This window comes from Haemaphysalis longicornis, unplaced genomic scaffold (genome assembly GCF_048455015.1).
Source record: "Haemaphysalis longicornis isolate Haplotype H1 unplaced genomic scaffold, Haemaphysalis longicornis Haplotype H1 scaffold_184, whole genome shotgun sequence".
NCBI lineage: Eukaryota > Metazoa > Arthropoda > Arachnida > Ixodida > Ixodidae > Haemaphysalis > Haemaphysalis longicornis.
The window spans coordinates 281,475-304,461 of NW_027526285.1; the positions used below are offsets into that span (position 1 = coordinate 281,475).

At 46.1% G+C, this 22,987-nt stretch overlaps 1 protein-coding gene across 6 annotated transcripts in view; it reads left to right on the plus strand.

Annotated features, from left to right (window-relative positions):
• Nucleotides 1–22,987, plus strand: part of LOC144166705 (putative ferric-chelate reductase 1 homolog) — a 116,881-nt gene that overhangs the window by 86,750 nt on the left and 7,144 nt on the right. For all 6 annotated transcript variants that reach the window (XM_077696220.1, XM_077696222.1, XM_077696219.1 and 3 more), the window contains 9 exons: nucleotides 1,364–1,455; nucleotides 9,082–9,184; nucleotides 12,975–13,184; nucleotides 14,961–15,059; nucleotides 18,064–18,229; nucleotides 18,993–19,100; nucleotides 20,206–20,321; nucleotides 21,900–21,986; nucleotides 22,371–22,427. In XM_077696220.1, coding sequence (XP_077552346.1) covers nucleotides 1,364–1,455; nucleotides 9,082–9,184; nucleotides 12,975–13,184; nucleotides 14,961–15,059; nucleotides 18,064–18,229; nucleotides 18,993–19,100; nucleotides 20,206–20,321; nucleotides 21,900–21,986; nucleotides 22,371–22,427 — 1,038 coding nt within the window. The remainder of the gene's footprint in view (nucleotides 1–1,363; nucleotides 1,456–9,081; nucleotides 9,185–12,974; nucleotides 13,185–14,960; nucleotides 15,060–18,063; nucleotides 18,230–18,992; nucleotides 19,101–20,205; nucleotides 20,322–21,899; nucleotides 21,987–22,370; nucleotides 22,428–22,987) is intronic.

Sequence of the window (22,987 nt, forward strand, 5' to 3'; positions counted from 1 at the left end):
AATGCGCGTAGAAAACTGTGTCTGCGTTTGTGCGTGCGTGCATAAGTGTGCGCATGTACGTGTGTCATGGCATTGATGATCTGATAGATGTAGATGTTGGCCGCATTTTGTTGGTTGTATATACGAAGGGAATAGTCCTCCAAAGAGGAGGAAGAGGAGGAAACAACTTTATTTAAACACAACAGTAAGCGTCGAGAATGTCCCGGACCAGGTTCACCAACGCTAAGTGGCCCGTCAGCTGCTTCGAGGCTAGCCATGTCTGCCCTGTTGAAGAAGGAGGGTGCGATATTTGTGGTGTTAGCGTACGATCGAGATATTTATGTAATTTTCTTAATCCTCAGTAACATGCAACTTAACATACTAGGGATGGGCGTTGATTAAAAATTGTAACCCGATTAATCGGCTGGCTTTAATCGGTTAATTAATCGACTAATCGTTTGCATTGCTTTACGAAGAAAAATGACCAAAAATTACAATGTAGTAATGTTAATAATACCGTAATATTAGACTAAGATCAATATGCACGTTGGTCTGTTCATAGACATTCCAGATGAGGGAATAGGTCATCACGGCGTTGGTGCAGGCGAAGCGCCTATCACCGCGTTCGTCACTCACACCCTTATAGGATAAGGAACATAATAATCGTGTTTTACTTGATATCGAAATATTTTATAAGAAAAAGACCAAACGGTATAATTCCTCGCTGGTTTTTGTACCACGTCTATTTCTATTTTTCATTCGAAAGTTCCCACTGTGGCATAAAGATACAGGAGTTACGAAGTACATGAGCAAGTTGACTTCGTGGCAACTTGAACAATACCAAGAGTTGTCAATGAAATGGCATTAGCAGTGGCCATTTTTCCGTCTGTCTTGGCTACAAGCTGTCACTGTTAATCCCACTTCCCTTTCCTCCTGTCGTGCAGTTTTGTGCGAAATAGTTATTATCAGCATCAGCATCATCTCTTAGCATACTGGAATCCTTTTCAAGGCGGGTTATTTGAATAGGTAATTACCTTTTGACATGCTTGGGCGAAATTTGAATATGACATTCTTGCTTCTGTTCGCTCACATAACTTCAACCGATTAACCGGTTAAAAAATTAATCGAGACTAAAGCATTGATCGATTCATCGAAAGGGTAATTGATCAATCGCCGGTCCTACAAAATAGAGATTTTAAAGCAGAAAGCTCGATTCATAACTTTCTATGTTTCTATGAGGGGTGTTTGTTATGGCTCTGAAAGATGGTCTGCAAAAATGCTTTGATTGGAATGTATACACCACCGCCTCGCTTACAGAAACTTATTATTATCAGTTTTTTTTTTCTAAGTGCTTTCTTTGCCTGTCTTTTTTTCCTCAATGTAGACGGCGGTCACCCACAAAAACGGCGATGTGAAAAGCGAGGTGAAGGCGACATGGACGCCACCAGTCAACTGGGATGGTACCGTAAAGTTTCGGTGAGTATGGATATCCTTTGCTATCCCAAGAATATTGCAAGACACCGAAGCACTGCTTATGATGTACAGTCGTGCACAGGCTTAGCAGAAACTTCATTCGACTTTTGCGTTTGATATCTCAAAACTTCTGACTGTTAAAACGAATGCCGATGACCTAAATTTCCCCGTAAACTTGAAGGAAATGCAGCTGTTGTGGCTAAATTGCCTTACACCAAAGTGGAAGGAGGCAATAAGTAGGTAAAGCGTTGCTCCAGCTGAAAGAGTCGACGACTGTATGGTATGCGAAAGCATCAGCGGGGTATTATCTGACGGAGCTTTGCGTGGTGGCGTAAAAGTCCACACGATCTCACCGGCGAAACTCTAGATTGTCTCTGCGACGCCTATTTCGTGTAAATAGTGAAATAAGGCAACCAACACTTTTCTCTGAGGTGATGGAGAGGGCCAGGGTCCAAGGACATATTTCAAAGATATAGATCCGCAGTTGAGGCACTCAGTCTTTTATGCGAGGTGATTTCTTTCCTGCATGTATGCTATGGAAGGACGTACTCTAATGTTTAGGGCAATCCGCAATTATCACAATAGGGATATGCAGTTAGACCGAGGCGACGGCGGTAAGAGTTCGTGAGTGCTGCGTTTAGACGCAACCGGTGGTAAAGAGTTTCAGGAATCTGCTCTGGTAGCCTCATTCTGAGTCCAGAGTCTATATGGTGCAGGAGATGGTGCCGAGTTTCTAGGAAAGACCAGAGGCGGTTTCTTTCCTCAAAGGCAAGCTCCTTCTCTAGTGGTGCGGCCTCGTGCTTTGTGAAAAAAGATCTTTCTTACATTTCGCAGCTGTAGGCGTCTGCGAGCAGCCTCATCCGCTTTCTCGTTGCCGAGAATGCCGCAATGTGCAGGCATCCATTTTAGGGTCGCTCGGTGACCGGCGACGTAGGCGAGATGGTACAGGCACGTGACGTCACGGGATACATGCTCTCGAAGGCTGAAGTAGCTGGCACGCACTAAGGTTTGTCACGCCGCCTTTAGTCCGTGAATATAGCCCATGCTGCTGGCGGCTGACGAAGAATGTAGCGCAGGGCTTGCTTAAGTGTATGGAGCTCGGCAGACGTGGATGAGCTTCAAGCTCACTGTTTCTTTTAACCTCTCCGTGTTCCTCTCTCTTCTGCCCTACTTCTTTTAGGGCCTTCACTCCCTTCTCCTCATCCCCGCAGAGTAGCATGTTGGCGGAAACATGCTGGCAAACCTCTCTGCTTTCATCTAATAAAGAGCTCTCTCTCTCTCTCTCTCTCTCTCTCTCTCTCTCTCTCTCTCTCTCTCTCTCTCTCTCTCTCTCTCTCTCTCTCTCTCTCTCTCTCTCTCTCTCTCTCTCTCTCTCTCTCTCTCTCTCTCTCTCTCTCTCTCTCTCTCTCTCTCTCTCTCTCTCTCCAACGAAGGTGCCGGTATTGTGTGCGCCAACGTGTTGGGGCACACACCGTGTTGCGACAGTTTTTGACCGTATCTACTAAAGCGTACACAAGTATCAACCATATCTCTAAGAAAGTTTGTCCTTTAATAATAACGTCATCATCATCATCATCAGCCTATCTACGCCTACTGCAGGGCACAGGCGTCTCCCATTCTTCTCCAATCATCTCGGTCCTGTGCCAACTGTGACCAATTTATCCCCGCAAACTTTATCTCATTTGCCCATCTAACTTTCTGCCGCCCCCTGCAACGCTTGCCTTCTCTAGGGATCCACTCTGTTACCCTTAATGACCAGCGGTTATCATGCCTTCGCATTACATGCCCTGCCCACGTCCATTTCTTCTTCTTAATCTCTACTAATATGTCCTTAACACGTTTGTTCCCTGACCCACTCCGCTCTATTCTTGTCCCTTAACGCTACATCTATCATTTTACGCTCCATTGCCCGCTGAGTCGTTCTCAATTTTCAGTTGAACCCTCTTAGTGAGCCTCCAAGTTTCTGCCCCGTAGGTGAGTGCCGGTAAGATGCAGCTGTCATACACTTTCTTCTTCAGCGACAATGGTAGGCTGCTATTTATTATCTTAGAATGTCTGCCATATGCACCCCACCCCATTCTGATCCTTCCAATTATCTCTGCCTCATCGTTGGGATCTGGGGTCACAACTTGGCCTAAGTAGATATATTCGCTTACCACTTCCACTGCCTCGCCACCTATCTCAAACCGCTGTGCTGTCCCGAGGTTATTGATCATTACTTTGGTTTTCTGCATATTAATTTTCAGGCCCACGGTTCTACTCTGTTCGTCCAGTGCGGAAAGCATGCTTTGCAATAATAACGTAATGAGCTGCATTTCGTTGCCCCAATGTATGTTCTGAACTAAGAACCCAGCTCCGGTCTACGGTGCCTTGACCCAAGATTTGCCTTGTAGCACAAAGCGAACAACTATCGTCGTGTATTTGCTCCCTGCTACCACAAGAGGATCGGACTTAATTAGTTTTAATTTATCCTCCGCAGAGGCAGCATCTCTCAGCACTTCTGCAGACTCCTGACATGCGCTTATTTACACGGTTCTTTATTGTCTCTTGCATCTTAAAAAAAAAAAAAACGCAAAACACTCGCGCAGCTTATACTGCTGGTACAAGGCTGGAGAAACAGTGGCGGCCCCTCTTCCTTTCTCGGAGACCCGGCTGTTGCACCTCGCATGGATTTCCGAACTTGCCGCTGGAAGTTCTCCATGACTGGCAGGCCCGGATCGTTTTGTCCGCAGGCTTTCACATCTCTCTCAAAGTGGGCTGTGTTAGCACGCGTTAGAACCAGTGGCAAGCGGCTTCGCGAACTGGGTGCCTGAAGAGCGAACACGTATTCTGTGCTCCCCACTTAAGGCACGACCACACGTGAACTGGCGATGAAAACAGCACGCGAGAGATCACGCCACGAACGCTTGGCAGTGTTTTCGAAGGTCGAGGTGGCCGAGGCCGGGCGCTCCTGACGTGGAGCACGCTCACGTGCGCTCGGTACTTTTAAAGACGATAGTCCTTCTTGGGCTACTTAAACCCAGAAATTTTTGTCTGTCTGTCTGTCTGTCTGTCTGTCTGTCTGTCTGTCTGTCTGTCTGTCTGTCTGTCTGTCTGTCTGTCTCTGTCTGTCTCTGTCTGTCTCTGTCTGTCTGTCTGTCTGTCTGTCTGTCTGTCTGTCTGTCTGTCCGTCCGTCTGTCTGTCTGTGGCTCGATTCAGCCACCCGTCCAAAGTAAAACAATGCCTGCGCAATAGTCTTATATAGTCACAGGTAAATCTACCCATCTAAGCCCGGTGTAATGTTCATACTTGTCAACATTGTTGAAGAAGAACATTACCAAATATAAGACAACAAATTAATACAGAGGTGATATTTGCAGTCTTCCTTTATAAAAAAATCATACATGCTTCATTTTTTCGAAGTTAAATACTTCATCAACTGCAGAAAAAAAACTCACTCCGCCGTCGCCTGCTGTCGCCCGTGCCACTATAGCTTCTGATGCCATTTTAAGAAATCAACCGGCAACATGTACGTAAGGTTCCACTAGATAGGTTCCACGTTCTTCTTGCAACGCACGTGGAGTAGGGAAACGCGGTTCTATAAACGTTGAAGTAGGGCGCCTCGATTCACGCGCGTCTTCGCCGTACGGCAACGTTGGCATCGAGACACCCGGCCTGGAGCAGTGGAACGCGGTAAATTTAAAATAATTTAAGCAAACGTTCGGCGTCTTTACATTGGGAGGAGCGCGACGCAAGAGGAACAAAATGAGAGGTGAGCGGGAAGGCGAAGGGAGGCATTTACTTGGCAAGAGTCGATAAAGACTATCGTCTTTTGTCGACATTTGCAACGAAAGGAGCAGATACGCAGCCAATTTTTCTGTGTATTTTTTTTGTAACACTAGACGGCGGAACCAAAACCTAAACAGCTGTGCTGTTAACACGTTGATATCCTTGTCTGTCTGCCTCTCTGTCTGTGAGTCGATTTGATCAGTTACCACCCAGCCGGAAAATTGGCCTCGTATATACGCGTTACCACGCTGTAAATAAACTGCTTCCATCACTGATCCCGTGAACCTCATTCAGTGCTAAGGAAACCTCTAGGCATGTTTCAAGCAAGTTATAGGTATATAATCGAAAGTATCGGCCTATTTTAAATTACGAATTCACTTTGGGTGGGTTTTGACAGCGGATCTGTTTAAGCTTTTAGTTGCGCGGTAGAGCATCACCAGAAAACTTAGCCCAGCCGTGCGCCGCCTCGCGTTGCCTAGCAACCACCTGCTATAGCTGCGTCTACCTCAGTGTATCTTAGGTACCGCTTACGTGATCGTATAACATTACGTAAATTTAGTCGCGTGACTCAAATCACGTAACAAATGTGCCCCGCTCGCGTAACTTTGGCGCTTGTATACCGCTTGTATGACCATGTAACCTCACGTAAACAAGTTCAGTGACGCTTGATGTCGGGATAGTTGGTGTAACATGCTTTTTTAAGGTGAGTTACGCTTTCACGAACGTGAAAAACGTAAAAAACGTACGCTTTCACGAGAAGACGGCGCCGTCTTCTTGTAAAAGTGTACGTTTTTTTCCTTCGTGTCCATCTCTGTGTTCACAACAGGCGCAACTTACCTTCAAAATGACGTAATCACACGACCGAAATCACGTTACGTTACATCACCAAAATCACGTAACACCACGTAAAGCTAGTCGCGTAACACGTTCCCGCCAAGATAACGTAACGATAGGCACGTGAGATGCTCCCGCCAAAAACCACGTGAAGCTAGTCACGCGACATGTTCTCATCAAATTCCCGTAACATCACGTAAAGCCAATGACGTGGCATGTTCCCGCCAAAACCCCGTAACGTCACGTAACGACTTGTCCCGTGACGTGCTCTCGCGAATACCACGAAAAGCTAGTCGCATGACATGTCCCCGCCAAAAGCACGTAAGGCCATTCACATGACTTGGCCGAGCAACAGAGCGATCCCTCGCCAACCACCCGCGAGAGCACCGAGCCACGCAATCTACTTGCACTGCACGCGAGTAGGGAGGAGTTCGCGGAATGTGTGCGCTCTGGGGCGGTATTCTCGAGCTTTGTCCATTTTGCGTCCCTTTCAAAAGTGCCCTTTTGGCGAGCCCTGATTGGCTAAAAGCAAACAACCGGAAGTGACCTAACCCAAGCGCAACAAACCTATTGCCAACGCCCACTGCTTAACCGCAAAAACGTCACGATGAAATGGCTCAAAAGGGACGTTCTCAAAAGGGGCAGTTACGAGAATACGACCCTTGCTCTTCTCTATCTGAGACACGGACGAGAAGTGTGAAGGCAGAGGCTGTTCCTAGCTTTTTTTCGCCTTTTACGGCACTGGCACTCGGCCGTGACGTCACAGGCGGGTAGAAGCTCTGAACAACCGGCGCGGGGACGGACCTCTCGCCTCCTTTACTCCGTGCGTAACAGCACAAAGCACGGACCCTTGCTGCACTAGTGGAAACTGCGCACATGTTTACGGTAGCAAATGGATAAAAAAGCGGTGCTTTCGAAGGGAGGCGAGGTGACAGGAGCACCCTGACCAATAGATGGCCCGGGAGCAGTGCGAAAGCGCAAAATTGAGTGAGCACATTTTCGTCGCATTCCACATGGCAGGACGGCAGAGTGGAAGTTGAGCGCGTGAAATGTAGAAAGGGGATAGAGAAAGACTTACGTGGCAGCGGCAGCATGCATGACTATCGTCTTTCGACATTTGCAGCAAAGCAAGCGGAGACGCGGCGAATATTTTAAAGCGAAGCTTTTTATGGCTTATTGCTTTCCATGTCTGGCCAAAACGCACTGCCGGAAAGCCCACTTTACGCAATTGGTTTCCCAGAACGACGTTGATGAAGCGCCTCAAGACAACAACACACCCCGGGGTCAGAATCGTACGTGGGTTCCTTGCGTTAGGAAGCCTAAGCCTTTCCGTTTTGCGCCATTGAGACGCGGTCGAAACGTTTGATTTTGCTCAGGTTGCAGGAAGAAAGCTTGGCTTTTTAACCATCTCTTTCCTAAGAAAGGGGCTTTGATTATTCTTGGGGGTAGACTTCTGAGTTCATTTATAGCTTAACCTTTCCGCAGTTATGGATGCCGTAAAGTTAATCTGACCTGCCTAGCTAAATTTCGCATCGCCTCTGCAATGATGGCATACAGTCGTGTCAAACGACGCAAAGGCACGCTGCTCGGAGTGACTGATAACAAGATTACGCCTGAAACAAAGAGCCTGGTTCTTAGGCTTAACATTTCTTGATGGTAAATGTTTGCAGCGCAGACACACGAAGGACGAAGAAGAACGTTACACCACAAGCGCTGACTTTCAACGACATTTATTGAAAGGCATGTGCAATGCATTTATTGTAACGGCATTTATCTTATGTAGGAAAAAACCAAAGATCACAACACGTGGCGAACTAGAGTCAGCTATGAGCATTAGCGAAGATAATAATGGACGCGTGCAGGGTCCCTGTAGAAACTTCAATTCTTTTTCTGACAGGGCTATGGACGGGACACGTACGCAGTTGTCTTTCAGCCTGGCGATTCCGGTTGCCTCCATTATCTCCCAGGCTGTATTATTGCGGTGTCTAGCAAGGCTCCTAGTGCGCGTGAACTGAGGGGCGCAACAGCAGCCGCGGCAGTGGATACCAAGGTGTCCAGTCACTGCGTTATGAACGTTGTTATTGTGTTCGCGAACCCTATCGTTACAGCCTATCGCGAACACGCGAAGCCTATCGCGTGTTCGCCAGTAAAATAGTCCGGGAGACAATGGAAGCAACCGAGATCGACAGGCTGCAAGATCACTGCGTAAGTGCATCATCCATAGCCCTATCAGAAAAATGGCAGCATCTCCACTCCGTGGATGATGGCGAGGGTGAGGAGTACGGGGACTCGAAACGACATCCAAGTTGCACCCCGGGTGACATCCGATTTGCGTCCCTAGCGTTATTCGATTTGAGCCGTGAGTTGCACCTTGATTATTCCCTATATGAAACCGCAAATTACGGCTCAAATCGAATTTCGCTTGATTTTCGCTTGATGTTGGTGTGCGCACGGATGGACGCGGACGGGCATTGGGAGGGCCTAAGGTACCCCGCACCGGTAGAGGCGAGGGTGAAAGTCACGGTCGTAGCCCAATGGGTAAGACGACTGGCACTAACTCTGTCTGGTCTGGTCTGCTCGAATCCTGCCGGTGCCTGTGTGACTTTTTGCGGATGTAAATACTATGCGCACGGATGCGGACGGACATTGTGCGGTCCTAAGGTATTCCGCACCTAAAAGAATTGAAGTTTCTACAGGGGCCCTGCACGCGTCCATGATTATCTTCGCTAATGCTCATAGCTGACTCTGGTTCGCCATGTGGTCTGATCTTTGTTTTTTTCCTATATAAAATGCTTTTTTTCCTTGCAATAAGTGTTGTTGAAACTCAGCGCTTGTGGTGCAACGTTCTTCTTCGTCCTTCGTGTGTCAGCGCTGTAAACATTTGACTTGAACCAACAAGCCCGACTGGTTCTCAGTTCTTGACGGTACCCTGGTGTTAAGCACGTATGTTCCTCGAAGAGTTTTATGGACCATTTGCTTCCACGTTTGCGTCATCATAGCGAATTTCTTTTTGGTCTCTTTCGCAGGGCTACGGTTGTTCAAGATTACAGCAATTACGTCGAGCGCATACTGTCGGAGCCCATCATGATCGCTACATCGTCGCAAAACAGCAGCGGCCCTGGTGCAGCGGTAGGTGCGGCGTTCGTCGCCACCCTGCTACACGTGATTCTAATAAAATTACGCTAAAGATTGTTTTGTCTGAACAGAATGTTAAACTTTTCATGCATTTTCTATCAGTGTATCTGGCGGCAAAAATAATGCGACTGCATAGAAGATGGCTGTTGAAGCTCAAACATCTTCAACTGCAATTAACATCCCGAACTGTTTATTGTATCGAAAGCAATAAATGGCTCGTTTTGCGGGAGAGCCTGCGTCTGGCGTCGGCGTCTGATACAGGCAGTCAGGTAGGTAGTCCCACAGGTTAACATTATGTGCGGCGTAGGTGGCTGGCGGAAGCTCGAAAAAAAAAAAACTGCTGTGTGAGGAACGTTGCAAAGCAAAAGCGTGCCGTGTTCTTGTGCGTGTGCTTTGAAATTGAATAAAAAGACGCTGAGGACTCACACACGCGGAGCAGAGAGTCACAGCTGTGGTTCGAGTGCGGTGTTCGGCAGCGTATAGAACACGTGCCCCGCCGACCGCGCCCGGCGGCGCACTCAGCGGCGTCCAACGGAACGTCGATGCTCCGCCGTTACAACTAGAAAAAGTTGGGTATCTGTCGTTTTAAAAAAAGCTAGTTTTAAAGAATCGTCATCGACGTTGCCAATTGTGCACATAATGATTTCGATTCCTCAGAACGACGTCGCCCTAACGCTACTTATTACGAGCACGATTAGCGCTTCCTAAGTAGCGATCGGGTGATCCAACATTCCTCGAACGGGCCATAGAAAGAATTTCCATTCACTGTCGGGTACAGAGCTGTCAACATCGTACTTGAAAGCGCGAATCTTGCCTTCCCGGCATCCCCTTCGAACTCCCAGGTGGCTCAGCAACCACGGCAGCCACCTGAGCAGCAGTGGTGCCGCTCCCTATCTTTTCCGACCCTCACGTCACGCCTAAGGTTGCCACAGCAACCGAGCGGTGAACTTCGGAGCGGAGACGAGAACAGGGGCGGAATTCTTCTCAGTTCTGTCCATTTCTTGTACGTTTCAAAGTGTCCGTTATGAGTGAGCCCTGATTGGCTGAAAGCAGGCGATCAGCTGTGACGTAGCGTTTTCTGCGCACGCCATTGGTCATAGGCATCGCAGGTGCGACCACTGAGTGAACAGACTGACATAGTCAGAACTGAGAGACGCGAAGCGGATATTTCAGAAACGGACAAACTGAGCATTCTGCCTCGGCGCAAGTCGGTCGTTAACAGCTGCCGCTGTGAAGGGAATTTTGGGAGAGGTCGAATTTGTTGCCTCAGCCCAGCAGGTCACCAAATGGCAGCAAATTATGGTGACACGCGTCTGCAGTGTCCAAAAAATGTTATACACTTCTGTTGCTGTCGGGTTAACCACAAGTTAAGTTCGTTTACATGAATACAAAGTTGACTGCTCTGCGGATGCAAAATCTCAGCGTGAAGGACTTTTTAGGCGCGCGAAACCGCCAAGACAGTGCGGTGCGGGGCTTTAAAGCTCTGGTGCGTTTCCTTAGACTCCGGACTCGACTCCAGCTTGTAACTGCCCGTGTCATTTTTGTTGTTGTTGTTTTGTATGTGTGTGCGCATGACCATCTGATGTATTTTCTTTCGTTTTTCCTTTTATTATTTGTGTTATTCATTTTACCGTTCAATCCTCATTACAAGTTCACCAACCATCTGAAGTAGCAGGCTCAGCATTATGCAGGGCCGACCTCTTCGGTCTCATTAAAGAATTATCTCTCTCTCTCTCTCTCTCTGTGCGCCGCTTGTTATTGTTACTGATTAATCTGCTGCTATGCTAATTCTTCGCTTGAGTCGAGGGCTTACCAGTACTACCGTGCGCGGCATCTCCATATGAATTGCTCTACTTCCGGAACCATGTCTTCCGGTCACTGTAGGCTACACCCAGTCTACTGGAGTCCTTACAGCACCAAGGCACTCTACTCCAGTTTCTATTCGTAGTTGTCCTTAATGTCTTCATGGAAATGTGTGCGTTTTAAGTTGCGTTGTCGAGAACGATCAATGAGCCACATAGCGAAACCTTTACGCGAGCATCAACCGACGGGGTGACGACAAATAGAAAAAAAAAATACAGAATTGCCAGTGTGACTGCTACGTTCTGAAGGCAGTTTCTGCACCACAAAATGTAGTCCGCATGCTCGTGTTTATAATAAAGCACAGCAAAGGTAGCGTGTTTTGCGTATGTCCCTTTTTTTAGAGGTACCCCTTGTGCTATTCATCTTCAAGCATCCGAAACGACCTGAGCAATCATCGTGCCGTTTTCGTACCAATGCCAAGCCACTTGCCGTATACATTACCAGGCTTACGGTAACGGGGAAACAAGACGGTAATAAGACCTCTTGGAATAACCCTGTATGAGTAGCTACACGGCAAGACATTTAGAACACCTCTTGGGAAAACCCCGTATGAGTGGCTACACGACAGGGTAACGAGCGTAATGCTCTGTCTCGTGTCGTCTCTGTCCAGTCTTCGTTCCTGTTTTTGCGCATTTGAAGTACAGTAATGGCATGTGTGCAAGCGCGGCAACCACATCCTGTACCTTGGCGTCTCGTTTTCCTTCACTTGTCGTGAGGGCACACTGCTCAAAAACGCAATTCAGCGCTTTAGGTGTCACATTAACTGTCGCCTTACGTGTAATGGACAAATACACAAAACTTGACTATCTTCTTGAAAAGGGCTATTAATGCGTAACATTCTCTGTCGAGTACCACCACAGCCAGGACCATGTAACTCGCTACATTTCCACAAAAGTGAAGGTTTCGCGGAAATAGCGCCTCTAATAGTCATAATAGCGAAACAGAGAATTTATCGGACAGAATTAAAAAAAAAACAAGAAAATATAAACAGTTCACAAAAAGGGTGTGACGAAAAAAGAATATGCATCTTATACAACTCCTGCAAGAACCCATGACTAAACAAAAGAAGCCCGGAAAAGAACGAATAAAAATAGCCTAAACGGACCATCTCTGCCGTATGCCTTGCGTCTTAGAAAAAAAAAACAGATTTAGCGAAGTAAAAGTAATTCATCGCTATAATGGTATAAATTTACATCATTGTCGAAAAGAAACAAAAAAAACTTGAAAATCATAAAAAAAATCCAACGTCTTTCGCTACTCACAGCCACATTTGTCTGAAAGTTCTCGCACTCTAGACAAATGGCATACGAATGCTCCGAATAGACAAACCTCCGATTTTCTGCAGATGTGTTTATACTGGAGGAATGTAAAAGGAAACCATCAGAATAAGAAAAACTTGGTTCCACACAGTGTGAAATGTGCTGAAACAGCACAGCTGTCGAACATCAAAGGGCGCTCGACCGAGAAGGGCAGTGCCGTCGTCACGCAAATTATACATACAGTTAAGTCTGCTCAAAAGGTCTAACAACCGAGAGGTCAAAATATCAATGATTCCTGCCAGTTAAATGCAAGAAACGGGATGTCGAATATAAAAACACGCACACAACAAGCAGCGTTCTGGGATCAGAAGTTGATTATCAACAACAGAAATCGCTGTAAACCGTGATTTCTGACACCAGCGGTCATTATTAGGAGCCAAAAATAAGGAGTTCTCAAACAATGGACGCGTCAAGCTGCGTCGCGTAAACCCTTACAATAAAGGCGTCCGAACAGAGAACTTACTTCGTTATAAGCTGTGGTTCGTTAAAAATGGTGATTTGCTTTCCCTGTATTGCAGCGAGGACCGTGGAAAACGCCGTATGCCAATAAGACGATCTTTTGTAGAATTGACGTGCTGTATCAGTCCGCTTTTGCCACGCAGGAGAGTACGACTCCGCCCAGCGTCGCGTACGTCGGCTGCGGTCAAACCATGGGCTGCTTCGGGACGCCCAAGGGATGCCTCAACCGTGGCTCTTGCTCCATGCTGCTGACTTACGTTGCCCGTGGTGACGGCGTCGACTTCGAGCTGATGGCACCGGCCAAACACGAAAGCATGTGGACCGCCGCTGGCATATCCGAGAGTCCCAGCATGGTGCGCTATTCACTTCGAACCTGCTCGTAGTTTCTAACATTCTATTTATTTCCGTTTCACGCGACGCTTGCTGGGGTACGCAGTTTACGATGTAAGTGACACCGGTAGTTAAGCGAGCATTTGAAACGGGTTGTGAGAGCTGGTTGTGAGGCCCGGTTGGCAAAAGGGATTGTCAAAACCAGTAGCCTAAACGGCCTGCTTTATCGCAGGGCTTTGCCGGGTAGCGGGATTGACAATCCCGGCCGCCTAGACACACCTCCTCTGGAGCCATCTACTAGTTCGCTCGGAAAACTATTTTATTGCAAACTGTTGAGTGGGCTTAGCTTTCGGCCTCAGGTACCAACGGGTGGAGTCTTAAGTTTTCACGCGTACGGCCTTGGTTCCAGCTTTAGTTACTGTGAATTTGTTTCGTTAGACCAATATTTCGTTTTCAGCAACAAGTTTCCCCGAGGGCAATTATATGCATTCTTGTCTAAAATAACGATTTTATGGTATCTTTTAGATCGGTTTGGCCTACCAACCGTTTATAGGCTCTTTATTCTTCTAGTACGGCGCGAAAAATAGTCGCAGATGCGATGCGTCTAGGTCGCCAGGTTTCTCAAATACGCTGGTTGTGCTTATTAATAGATCGCTTTGTCATGTAGCTTGGTCTGGCGACCAGAACAGTCTGAGCGGTATATTTGAAGTTGCAGATCATACTTGACAGTCGTTATGAAGTTAGCCCTCGAAGGTAGCATACGGGCAGTCCCAAGGATGTTTCCGCTGTATGCATGCATTTGGCTGTTGTTCTATACATTTCGTTGCTACGTCCTTTGAACGGCACATAAGTTCTAGGACATGCGTTTGCCCAGCAATTGTCTTCAGCGAGTGTCTTTCATCAGGGTCCCAATTTAGTGTCTGTTGTTAATACACTGACTTACGAGAAAGCTTAGTTGTGGGTAAACTATCAATAATAAGTTAGTGGCATAACCTATGCCACTAAATTGCGTCCTGATTGTTTTAGAACAGTGTCTTAAGCAAACGTCCTAAGCAGTTGTGTTGAGTACGCGTTATGAGCGAGCGTTGCCGCAAAGTGTCTGCACAGCGTCGTCTAAGCGATCGCCTTGCTACCGCTGGATTTCAACCTGTGTAACCTCAAGACAGCCATAGAGCAAGACGTTGTTAAGAAGTCTTAGGTTGACAGCAAACATTCTCTGTAGTCATACATTCAATTCGGTCTATACGTTTAAGTGCAACGTGAATACCTATGGATAGGCGTAATGTGACACGTTTGGGCTTTAATGTACACCGTTGGTGTCGGAGAAGTGTGCACGAGCAACAAACATACTCTTCCCATCCTCCTTGGACAGATGGCACCAACTTTCAGAAATCTAAACAGTAAACCAGCTCCATAAACACCTAATCCTACTGCAGTGGCTGCTTCTACGAAAATTCAGCCCTTTGATATTTCTAGAGAACGGAAACGTAACTGAGTTGGTGAGCGTCAACTATTTGACCTTTACCATCTATTGTTTTTAGCGTGCCTTCATACATTCTTTGGTTTTGGCTTACGGGGTAAACCCGATGTGTTCTTTTTCAGCTGGAATCATTATCAGATAAAAATAATTCTTTATCCTAGCGGTTATCAAATTATAACATTCCAATAGGATTAACGACAGCTGTTCCCGCCCTTGGTTTGCATTTGTCCCGTTGAGATTTGTCCCGTCTTTTGTTTGCATTTGTCCCATTGCGTTTGACATACGAGTTAGAGTATGTGCCCACTCTCAACTCTTTCAGGACATGGCCAGCGTCGTCGAATGCTATCGCCACAACAGCGAGGTGCACATGAGGGAGTCCTGGAATGCGGATAAGAAGAAGAACGTGATGGTCGAAAATGTGAGTTTCAAATTTTCTGAACCTAGAGTTTTTTGTGCTAAAGCTGACTAGGAGTTCCTTGCATCATCTCTAAGTTAGTAAGCAAGAAAACGTGTAATTTGAGTGGTTAGCCAGAAATACCGGATGTTATGGTTTTTGTGAGCATATGTTCTTCATGGTGTGTCCGCCCATTGGCAACGGCCAAAGAAACGCAAAGGAATTCGAGACGAACGCTACAGCGCAATGAAACGGTCTCCGAAAGATTCCACCCCGGAGGTGTTCACGGGCTTCATTGTTTTATGCAACGGTGAATGAAACGGGCTAGAAAAACAAATCAACCCATCTGACAAACGCAGTAAGTCTCGCAAACGTATCGAGAGTGTTCAAATGGTATCGCCTAGTGTAGTGGGACAGCTGCCATTCTGGTTGAACCACAGCAAATCGCTATCGCGATATGGTGGCTTTTCGAAGCTTTTCGCAAATTGTCCCTACTTATCGGCGCTGCTGCTGCCGCTGCTGTTGTCCTGCTCCGATGCGAGGTGAGCACAAACAGCCATATTTTGCTCGCCTCTGCACTTGTGACCATGGACAACCGTGCTGTCTCAGCCCTAAGGACGAAGAGTTGCTGGGCATCCAAGCTGGCACTGGTCGTCAGGTTCTCCCACAGCTCAGGCAGGGAAGAGGAGTAGATATAGGGGGGAGGGCTGGATTATATTCACACACCAATATTAGAGAGAGAGAGAGAGAGAGAGAGAGAGAGAGAGAGAGAGAGAGAGAGAGAGAGAGAGAGAGAGAGAGAGAGAGAGAGAGAGAGAGAGAGAGAGAGAGAGACACTTTTTATTAAAGAGGAAAACGCAGAGAGGTTTGCCGACATGAATTCGCTGACATGCTACTCTGCTAGGAAAGGACGACAGGGAAAAGGGGGGTACGTGTAGTTAAGAAGAGTAGTAGTAGAGAAACAATAAAATAAAAATAAACTACAGTCCTGCTTCAGGGCACTGAGTTAAAAGGTCCTTGCAATGAAGCAAAGGCTCCAATGTCGTAGATACACCAATGTCCTCGAGAAACCCGAACAATGCGGAGTGGACTTTGCGCTGAGCAGAGGGAGAGCGCCATGGTCGAAACACGAGTGTTAGTGTTGATGGTCCAGGGTGGAGGGAATCAATTCTATGCTGCAAATGGCACTTTGATTCGACATAAGCAGAACACTCTAGTAATATATGCTCTACAGTTTCAGGTGAGCCTCAGTTATCACAATATGGGCTTGATGTCTGGTCAGTCCAATCGCCAAGATCATAGGGATTAGGGTAAATGGATGAGGGCACAATTTACATGTGGCAGGGTGCTGCGTGGGGTACATACAATGAGACAAGTTGGATGAGGAAAGGTGCTCGTTTTAAGTTTCCGGAGAATGACCTTTTCTTGTTAGGTAAGCTACGCGTGAAGTAGTGGGAAGTGTTGTCTCGAGGTGAGATAATGTTAAGTGGTATCTTGGAACGTTATCATTGGAACGAGACTCAACGGTTCCTCAAAGGGCTGGGAGGAAAGTTCGCAGGCTTGCCTATGGGCAAAATTATTGAATGTTAGTGAAGTGTGTCCTGTTGTCCACACAATGTCATCGCTTTGGACACCATCCACTTTAGCTTGGACTTTACAGCCCTAATGGGCGCTCGCAGCATTACGTGTTGCTACCAACGTCGAAAGCTATGAGTTTCATTCTCATTGTACTTTCCCTGCAGTGTTATCATGAACGGCCATTCGACATTTGCTAGCGCTGCTGCCGTTAGTTGCTAAATAGCTGAACGATATTATAAGAGTGCATAGAATCAGGTCTTCCACGTAAAAAGGGTGAAATTTGTTTGCCTGAGTTTTCCCGCAAGCTGCAAGTTTTACGTTCAAGCATGGTTTTCATTTAGTTACCAGCACACCAGCGACGTTTATACTTATCGAGTTTACACCATCATTGACGAACGTTTTAAATACTCTCCCTCATAGCGAGTACCTTTTAAGGGTGTCAGGACAAAAAAGGATTTCATTGCGAAATTTTAAGATGTTGCAAAACAATCTTAATTATGGGTGCACGGTGGCAGGTATTCCAACACCGATCCATAGGCACAGTCATCACAACTATCATATATATATTTTTACGTCATGGCAGAACTATGTGAAGAACCCTGATGGATGAGAGGGTGATTTAATGAGGCGATGATTTAAGGGGCCTACAATTTTATGCTTCGTGACAATATAATCAAAGCAAAGCAGCCGGTGACAAGTGGAGAGCGAGTATATATGCCAGTCTGCTCTCCTTGCTTTTCTAGCCGAAAAAAGAAAATTTGGCAGTCAGTGAGCTGGTGGCGAAATTGTACAGTTTTGGGGCTAATGTTTACACTAGGCGTATGATTAAGCATATAGAAGTGAGCAGTAGACTTATTATACTTCGTAATAGAAAAGCGGCGCAAATTTTCTGTTTAAGTAGTCATGAAAATAGTAACCACCACTCGTTATAGACCTATTCACCACCGTTCTAACAACCCACGAGGACAGAGTGCTGAAGGCGTTAAGACCAGTTCCTCTTCCCAGAAAGGGGGTAAAATGGTGTCGACAGCACAACACAACACATTCAATATAATAAAACAGTTTAATAACACCCATTTGGCACCTTTTCTACGGGATGAGGGTGTAAAATTGTTTGGTCGACCCATTTGAAGCTGACGATCGGTGCCGCAGTGGGTTGGTAGAGGAAGATGGACGACTCTGGTAACGGAAAGAGTAGCAATCTCGGCCATCACGACAATGACAGTCACAGCTAGACAAACTGGCAGAGCTGTAATGGCTAGCTTTCAGACATTTTATGCAGGGATTCCTTGACACCGAAACCAAGTCTCCTAGAGAAAGAACTTAGCGTGGCTGATGAAACTTCAGTCTCTTCGATTCTTGACTGACCTTCCTGTGTTGATCGTTGGTAACAATGCTTACGGTTCTCCTTTGAGCAATCACCTTTACTCATTCCGCTGTTGCGTTTCAGCAAACTCCGGGCCTCACCTTCACGAGGAGCGAGTACACCAATGGCAGGCTTCACTGCTCCTGGCACCGCGCCCACATCACCAGTGTGCGAAAGACCACTTTTAACACAGGCGCCAATAGCTACCACCTGCTGCTCGCGGCCGGCCTTTTTGAAGGAGGCAGCGATGGTTAGTCTTGCATTTCTTTCGTGGTTTACTCTCCGCACAGCTAACCGATAACTCTAATTGCTGTTCTCGTTCTGAGTGCTTAAAAAGAGAACGAATAGAATGCGGTCGGGTGTGCTGGCATCGCTTTTCCTTTCCCCAGATAAAGTTTGCTTTTGAAGCCTATTAGCATTCCTGTTAATATCTGAACACCATGACTATGACCTTGTTTTATTGCTCACTATGCTGTGCAAAAGGAACACTGTTAAAGAACCCTGGTTGTATATGTGGCGCTCCATCAGTATCGGCGTCCCATCATTCCTCCAGGCTCTTTTTGGGCGGCCCCTGGACGTGACGCTACATCTTGGGGCATCAGCTTGGTGGATAGATCCGATTAGTAGGGGCGAGGAATCCAGCCGTCTATCATCTGCACATCCCTAATCAGTCTAATCTGTACACGGAGCACGCTGAGATATTGCCCCTTCGACTATGTGGGAATGCTGACACCTTAGTTTTGAAAGCAAATGTGAAGATAAGCTTGAAATAGTGCTTCTGGTTTTTATACATGCTATCGCAACTTCATGAAACCTTATAAATCGAAGTTAAATATCACATTAATGCAAAGAAAACCTCCGCGATCCATGATTGCTATCATTCTTAAAGAACCTTCCGAAAGATCATTACGTGTAGTGTTAAGAAAACAGCCTCATGGAGATTCATATATCTAGGGCGCTTAAAGGAGTCTACAGAGCAATCACTGCAAGTTGTCTTTCTTTGATGATCACAGTCAAGAAGGAGCACTACGAGCGAGACTACACCAAGACCCCGTACAACCTGAAGGCTATGCAAGTTGCCGTTGGGGGAGCTGAGCCAGACATCTTTATCAAGCTCCACGGTGAGTGATTGCGTTTTTTGTGACCTGGCCTGTGACGTCTCGTGTGACACCGGCAAGGAGATCATAAATGTTCTTGCAATCGCTTGTGCTAGCGGCTAAATTCCGCCGCATCGATTATGTCATCCTACTTCCTTGCTTTTGCAACTACTTGGTAGCAAACGCGAAGCAGAAATTCTCAAGGGGTTCTTTTGTGGGTTTAGCTGCTTCTAGAGATGAACAATATCACACTGCGTTTTCCGCCGGGTACCAGACAAGCCCTCAATAACCTTATCTTCTATTGCGCTGCTGAGCACAAGGTTGGGGGTTCGATTCCCGGCCGCGGCGGCCGCTTTTCTGATGGAGGCGAAAAGCAAAAACGCCCGTGTGTACGAGATTTCGGCGCACGATAAAGATCCCCAGGTGGTCAAAATTAATCCGGAGCCCTCCACTACGGCGCGCCTCATCGCCTGCGTTGCGTCGGCGCGTTAAACCCCACAATCAATCAACCTTATCTTCTAATTAGCTGCTTCCGTTAAAGAGTGCTGTAAAAGTGTCAGCACAGCTTCTCCCGCTGGTTCATGTCACTTCTGGGAGGCATGGATGCATGGATGAGCCCCAACCTTACACCAATGTCCAATTGTGCTGATTTCTCAGCAATAAAACAAGTGTCATTGGACACAGAGCGCACCAAAAATTTTAGATGCCTTCACCAGCAGGCATGTACATTTTTGTACGATCCAAAATGCATTAATTGTATACCTTCACGTGCACAAAGACTTCAGTGACGTGTCATAGGTGGCATTCGCTGGCGTGTCATAGGTCTCAACGTTTGCGTTCAATTTCGTTCCAGAAAAAAACTTCGTGGTCTAATATTTCTCAAACGAACAAACTGCATAGCCGTCAACTTTCCCACACGATGTTTTTGCGCTCGCACGCGAGGAAACACTAGATAGCGTACAAGTGAATTTCTGAGATTGCTTCTACTGGTGGAAGTTATGGACGGGTGATACCGTCACTGCCTGGCACTGAACTACATTTTTCTTTCTTTTCCCGGAGAAATAAGAGAGCGTGGAAGCATGTTTAAAGTTGGTTTGTGTTAACAGATCAAGATGTCTTTGTTTTTAAGGTTCCCTGATGATCGTGGCGTGGGTTCTCCTTGTAAGCGTTGGTATGCTGCTGGCGAGACACTACAAAAACGTCTGGGAAGCTACAACTATCTGTGGAGTCAAGCCATGGTTTGCAGTAAGAGGGCTTTGTTCGTTCTACCTTTTTTCGCTTGACACCTCTATCGAGGCGTCCACACAAATGCTTGTCATGCAGCCCCGGCAGTGGGACAGGTAAAATGTATTGTATGGGTTGGTATTTCTTGACTAGGGCTTAGGTAAGTTTTTCCATTCTTGTAGTCTCCTTCGTTTTGTGTAGACTGGTGCTTCATCTTACGTGGACCTATCACTTAAGAGAACTTTTCCTGGGCTCTTTCACGGCGCTTTTATGCACACAGTCACTTCAATGTTAGCCTTTTCAAAAGCACACCACCCAAACAGTACAGCTTGACCATAACTGATTCTACTTGTGATGCAGACATTGAAGCTTTAGCACCAGTAAGTGCCAGTTAGCAGCACATTGTTCTGATGTTATTTTCATTCAAGGCGATAGACATTTTGGCTTGTGGTGTATTTGAGGCCCAAGTGTGAAGCCTGTTTGGCTGAGTGTTTATTTCGGCCTCAAATTCGTAGGATGGCTGGAAATCGCGCCATTGCCATGCTGCAAAGTAGTTGTGGTGGGCGTGATATTTCTGCTGCACACAATCGTTTAGTGTCACAAAAAATAACAAGCAGATCTCGGTTGCGACACAAATGAACCAGGAAGAAGAGGGCAAGAAAGAACTGTTCCTAGAGCAAATGGTGTTGGAACAAAAACTTACCTCAACTCTAAGGTAGACAAAATGGACCCCTTATCAGCACCCCCACATAATGGTCGTTCGTAACGGAAATATGAGCAGATAGTGGATACTGTTAGTGTTATCTCATCACTCGTCCTCATCGTCGTATCCATCATCCAGGCTTCTTTTCAGATGGTACTTATGAACAAGTACACTCAAGCTGTGATGAAGGATTTTAGGTGTGCTTATAACCTAGGGAAACAAATTGAAGCATTGGCTGGAAATTATATATCGCTTTATCATTATTTACGCAGAAGGAGGCAGAAGTTGAAAGGCAGGTCATTGCACAGTCACTGAATAAAATTCATGTCGACTGCCATTTTTTTACTTTTAAGTTTGGGCCTCTTATTCCTACTTTCATTAGACCTGTTGTAGTCATCATGACTACAACAGGTCTAATGATAGGTCTATGGTTTATGGTAGGTTTATGGTAGGTCTACGGCAAGAATATGGCAGGTCTACGAAAAGCTACGAGAGAAGCTATAGGTCTGCTCTCTTGAGTTTAAGAGCGACAACTAGCGGGCCGCCTGAACTTTTGTAGCGGTTTAGACGCCAATAATTGGGACAACACAAAAAGTGAAAACACTCTTCAACTGAGCCCAACCACATAAAATTAGGTGGCTGTAAACCGCAGTACCATAATTCTGTCAGCCGTACGGAATTCGTGTAGTTCTTGAGTGCTTACGCGACCAAAACAAAGTTGCTTCACCTTGATAATTTTTTTCAGACAGAACGTCTCATGACAAATTTGTTTTGCAGTAAAAAATAATAAATGGCGGATTTTAATGGCCGGCTCTAGGCATGCGGACATCATATGTGTTGTCTTGGGAACTGCCGACTTTAAAAAAAATATTTGCTTCTGCTTTTCTTCTCTCCAGTTTCACAGGGTCCTCATGATGCTGGCGGTGGTACTGACCATTGCAGCTATCGTGCTTATTTTCTACAAAATCGGCCAGTGGAGCGTCGTAAGTATGATTGTCTTAAAAAAAAACAAAAAAAGCTATCTCTCGTATTTCTTTATGGTTTCATCTTTTATTATTCAGGAATTAAATCAAAATGCCCCCTGGTGATGTTTTGAAATTGGAGGAGAGTACCGAGCCTGTGGTAGAACCTAACTTGTTGACGGAGCTCAGAACTGGCGTGTCAACTAATCCTGTGGATTAAATATTTGTCAGTAACCCACTTTCGGTTCAATTTTTGTATTTGCGGTTTTAATTAGGCTAGTGTCCCTGAATGTTTAATTTCAAGCAAAAAGCAACACAAAAGCCAGTGCAGAAGAGGTTCATGGGCTTTGAGCTTGTTTTGCTTGGAATTGCAGAACGTTCCTCTCTCTCTTTCATTTTTTGCAGACTGAAAACCCTCACCCGATTCTAGGCATCGTATGTGCAGCATTAGGAGTCATCCAGGTAAATTTCTTGTTCGAAATAGCTGATTTGTGTTCTTCACCCTAGCCTAGCATACATAACTAAGTTTTTTTCTGTCATCATTCTTGAGCACTCTTTAGTGACATGAATTTACATGTATTTCCAATAACTCTAATTTAATTGATGATTTATTACTTGGCAGAGAATACTGAGAAAGTCTTGACACATTATGTATCATACAAACATGTTTTTAATGGAGCTTCAGAAGTTACGTTATTAACATAAACTCCGAAATACGTGCACACGGTGTGCATGCCAAATACATTTTTCAACTCCTCATTTGAGTACAGCAGAAGTTATGAGACATGTATGTGCTGGCAGATCAACTAATAAATGGCGAGCAGGTGACCAGAACCGTCGATGAAATGGAGGGTTACGGAAGAGATTCATAAGGCTGTCATGCGCTTTCCGTAATAATTTTATTAGTAGGATGTTATCTGTATCCATGCCTATTGCTTGCAGCTTTGCTGTGGGGTAGACGTAGCGTTCGGGGCCGAAATGGATACTGGAAGAAACCAAAAGTGATCAAGCCTCGTGTGGGA